Source organism: Microtus ochrogaster, chromosome 1 (assembly GCF_000317375.1).
Source record: "Microtus ochrogaster isolate Prairie Vole_2 chromosome 1, MicOch1.0, whole genome shotgun sequence".
NCBI lineage: Eukaryota > Metazoa > Chordata > Mammalia > Rodentia > Cricetidae > Microtus > Microtus ochrogaster.
In genome coordinates this window covers 107,341,672-107,346,089 of record NC_022009.1, presented here as the reverse complement: position 1 = coordinate 107,346,089, position 4,418 = coordinate 107,341,672, and the positions used below count along the sequence as shown (strand labels likewise).

The following is a 4,418-nucleotide window of genomic DNA, read 5'->3' as shown; positions in this document are numbered from 1 at the left end:
GCGGAGCCCCGCCGCCTCGGCAAGGCCTGCGGCCCCAGCCCGGCACTCCGGAGGCTGCCGGGGACCACGGGCAGGGCCCCGAGGACAGAGACGACCCGATGCGGCCGGGAGCCGGGGCCGCGCTCTGCCGCCAGGCACCGAGAAGCCCGCTAGGCCGCGAAGCCGGGGGTCGCCGCACGTACTCACCAAATCTGGAACTTGAGCAGCGGCCCCGTGGCGTACTGCATCTTTAATCTCTTGCTGGGCACGCCGCCCAGGTTGGCAGAGGCCTCGCTGCGGACCACCGCCGACGCCGCCACCAGGAGAAGCAGCAGAAGCCTCATCTTCGTGGAGACGGGCGCTCAAGCCGGCCGCCTTCAGACCGAGACTGCAGCCAGCACCAAAACCTAGCCGCGAACCGCTCCCCACTGCGCAGGCGCGCTCCGCCAAGGTCGGCCAGGGAAGCCGGGCTGCGCCTGCGCAGCCGGCGCCCGCGCCCATTGTGGGAAGGAGAGCTGTGACCTGTTTGGCTTCCTTGATCCACCACCATCTTGGATGTGTGCAAACGCTAAGGGTCCAAGGGAGGGAGGGAGAAATTTTGCTGGTGAGATATAAAGAGGGCCGGTAATTGTTTCACTTGGCAGATATGAGTTCTACATTTTCCACATTTTTTTTAATTTTTTTTTTTAAAAAGACATTCTCATACAGCCCAGACTTTGCTTCGATGTAGATAGCTAGAAGCCTTGGACACCTGATTCTCCTGCCTCAGCTCCTCAGTTTTTGGATTACAGACCAGCTTATCATCATCATCGGCATTATTAGGGGTTGAACAGTTGATTTGAACATGCTAGGCATGGACTGTACTACTGAGCTACACCTCCCAGCTCTTCTACATCCAAGGGCACGCCCAAATGGTTTTTTGAGACAAGGTTCCTCTAGCTTTGGAGCCTGTCCTGGAACTAGCTCTTGTGGACCAGGCTGACCTCGAACTCACTGAGATCCGCCCGCCTCAGCCTCCCGAGTGTTAGGATTAAAGGCGTGTGCCACCACCGCCCGGGTACACCCAATTGTTTAATGACTTTTCCTTTACTCTTACAATACTGAACTCTCCTAAAAGAATTGAAAACAAATTTTATGTTTCCAGTAAGATGATTACATCTGTTCCAAGATGCAGTTTGATCATCATAAATAATTTGCTTCATTTTGGGGTTATGGTGATGGTTTGTCCTACAAGGTTCCTGTCGCTTTTTTTTTTTTTTTTTTGGTTTTTTCGAGACAGGGTTTCTCTGTAGCTTTGGAGCCTGTCCTGGAACTCCCTTGGTAGACCAGGCTGGCCTCGAACTCACAGAGATCCGCCTGCCTCTGCCTCCCGAGTGCTAGGATTTCAGGCGTTCGCCACCACCACCCGGCTCCTGTCGCTTTTGATGTTGGGCCTTTATCATAAAGATGTTTATTGCTTAGTCGTGCCGCTCCTGGACTCCAAGGTATCTGCAAGTTAGGACCACTTCTGGGGGCCTTCCTTTGCAGTTGTAGGAGGACATCTTACATAAAATCGTACTATTCCTTTCGGCGTCTTTTTAGAGAAAAGTGTCACCTTGCAGAATGGATGCTGGTAGGAAAGAAATTGTTGGGTATAAGATGCTCATTTGTAGTAGGAAGCGGTGGGGGGGGGGGGCTTGTTTGTCCCAGCCGCCCCGCTACTCATTACTGGTAGTATAACTGTGGACATTATCTTGATGGGGCATGGTGGCCCACGCTTTTCAAAGCAACACTCAGGAGGCAGGTGGATCAGAACAGCCAGAGCTACAGAGAGAAACTTTATCTCAATAAACAACAGAACAAAAAATTGTGGACATTATCTGAAATTCATTGCTGGGCAACTTTTACTGAAACAATTATTAACCAATACTTATGCTGGAATATACAATTTAGTTCCAAAAGTCACAATCTCAAGGATATTTTAATAGTGGGGAAGGAAGATGCTTTTCGTATCATTTCAGTGGGAAATGGAGGATATAGCATTCTATTTAGGGTATCCCTTTATGTGTCTCAACCTCCATCAGCAAACATGTCAGAGTTCAGTGTGGCTACTTTGAGAGCAGTCAATGTTTGTATCTTCCTCCTTATTTTTTCTATATCTCCTTCCCTCCCCCAAACAATGGTTATATTACTTTTCTATTATCACAAATATGTTCTCCATTATTTAAATTGAGGATGGGGTAGGGAACGCAAAAATCATCCTTAGGAATCTAATAAAATCCTTCCTAGTTTTTCTTTGATTTAAATGATTTGGGTTTGCATGGTTTGGTCTTTTTCAGATAGATTCTTAGTATGAGGTATAGGTTGTCCTGAATCTATATAGCCCAGGCTGTCCTAAAGCTCGAGGCTCTCCTGCATCCGCTTCCCAAGTGATGGAATTATAGGTGTGTACCACAGTATCCAAGTCTTTGTTTCTTTTCTTTCTGCTTGAGACAAGGTCTGGTATAACCCAGGCTGGGTTCAAGCGACCTATATAGCATAGCCTTGAACTGCTGGTCTTCTTGCCTCACGTCCCAGTTCAGGGATTATGTGTGCATGGCAAGGCCAATGAGAAGAAAAGATAGACAAGAGAGTATGCCCGATGGTCAGTGAGCCCCAAGATTCATCTGCCTTTGCTTCCCTATGGCTGAGATTGTCTAAAATAATCACACCCAGGACTGGAGAGATGGCTCAGTGGTTAAGAGGACTGGCTGTCTTTCCAAAGGACATGGTTTCCGTTCACAGCATCCACATGGTGGCTACCAATTGTCTACAACTCCAGTTCCAGGGGATCTGACTCCCTCTTCAGAGTCATGCATACTATTGTAAGTAAAACACCCATACACATAAAATAGAGATAATAAACCTCCAAAAATTAATCTCATCTACTTATTTTTTTTGAGACTGAGTCTATGTAGCTATGTCCATTTTGGACATATCTGGACCAGGGTGCCTCAAACTCACCTGTTTCTTCCTACTGAGTTAAAGATAAATTCCACTATGCCTGGCTTTTTTTTAAATATTTATTTACGGTGTGTGTGTGTGTGTGTGTGTGTGTGTACTTGTGTGCACCATGCACGTGTGGAGGTCAGAGAACAACCTGTGGCATTGGGTCTCTCCCTCCACATTGTGACTTCTGTGAATTAAACAGATTGTCAGGTTTAACCCCTGAGCCACTTCACCAGCACCAACAAGGACCACATTCTGGGACTGAGCACTTTATCAACAAAGCCATCTCCCTGGGCTCCACCTCCTTAGTGCTGGGATTAAAGGTGTGTGACTCCTGCCTACTGGATTAAAGGTGTGAGTCACCACCACCAGGACGTGTTTTTCTTTGATCCTGGAGAGATTACCCAGGATAGCCTTGAACTCCGAGGTTAAATCTTGCCCTCTCCCAAGTGCTGGAATTAACCACTGCCTAGTTTAGCTCTACACTCTGATACTGGTTGTACTGGAGATCTGCATGCGGAAGAATGCAAACAGACACATACTTGTCACCCTGCCTGCACAAAACTCAACTCCAAGTGGATCAAAGACCTCAACATAAAACAGATACACTGAACCTGACAGAAGAGAAAGTAGGGAGTAGCCTTGAACTCATTGGTGCAGGAAAAATTTTTAAATGGAACACCATTAGCGTAGGCACTAAGATCAACAATTAATAAATAGGACCTCATGAACTTGATAAGCTTCTGAAAGGCAAAGAATACAGTTATTAAGATAAAAGGGCATCCTACAGAATGGAAAAAGATTTTTCTCAACTCCATATTCAATAGAGGATATATATCTAAAATATATAAAGAACCCAAGAAACTAGATATCAAAAAATAATAATTGTAATACGAGCTAGTAGTAGTATTGAAAGCCTTTAATCCCAGCACTAGTGATCACGTTGAGTTTGAGGCCAGCCTGGTCTGCAGAATGAGTTGCAGGACAGCCAGAGCTACACAGTAAGCATAGTGAGACCCTGTCTTGAGCCCCTCCCCAACAAAAAATAAAAAAACCACAAATCTAAACAGAGAATTCTCAATAGAGGAAAACTCAAATGTCTGAGAACAAGGTATTCAACATCCTTAGTCATCAGAGATGCAAAGCAAATCAAAACTACTTTGAGGTTTCATCTTACACCTGTCAGAATGGCTACAATCAATAACACAAGTGACAGCTCCTGCTGGTGAGGATGTGAGCAAGGGGAAGTCCTTCTGGTGAGAAGTCCTTCTGTATATGTGCTGCTTTTACTGGTTAATGAATAAAGCTGCTTTTGGCCAATGGCTTAACAGAGTAAAGCCAGGAGGGAAATACGAACAGAGAGTAGGCAGAGTCAAGAAGATACCATGTATTCAAATGGCCAAAAGACACTTAAGGTCATGCTCAACTTCCTTAGCGATCAGGGAAATGCAAATCAAGACAACTTTAAGATA

The 4,418-nt window shown here is 46.0% G+C and overlaps 1 protein-coding gene across 1 annotated transcript in view; it reads right to left on the bottom strand.

Moving 5' to 3' along the window:
* Nucleotides 1-445, bottom strand: part of Selenot (selenoprotein T) — a 19,385-nt gene extending 18,940 nt beyond the window's left edge. Inside the window, exon 1 of the mRNA XM_005344016.3 lies at nucleotides 187-445. Within this exon, the coding sequence (XP_005344073.2) occupies nucleotides 187-323 (137 nt within the window). The 5' untranslated portion in view covers nucleotides 324-445. The remainder of the gene's footprint in view (nucleotides 1-186) is intronic.
* Between the last annotated feature and the right edge of the window lie 3,973 nt (nucleotides 446-4,418).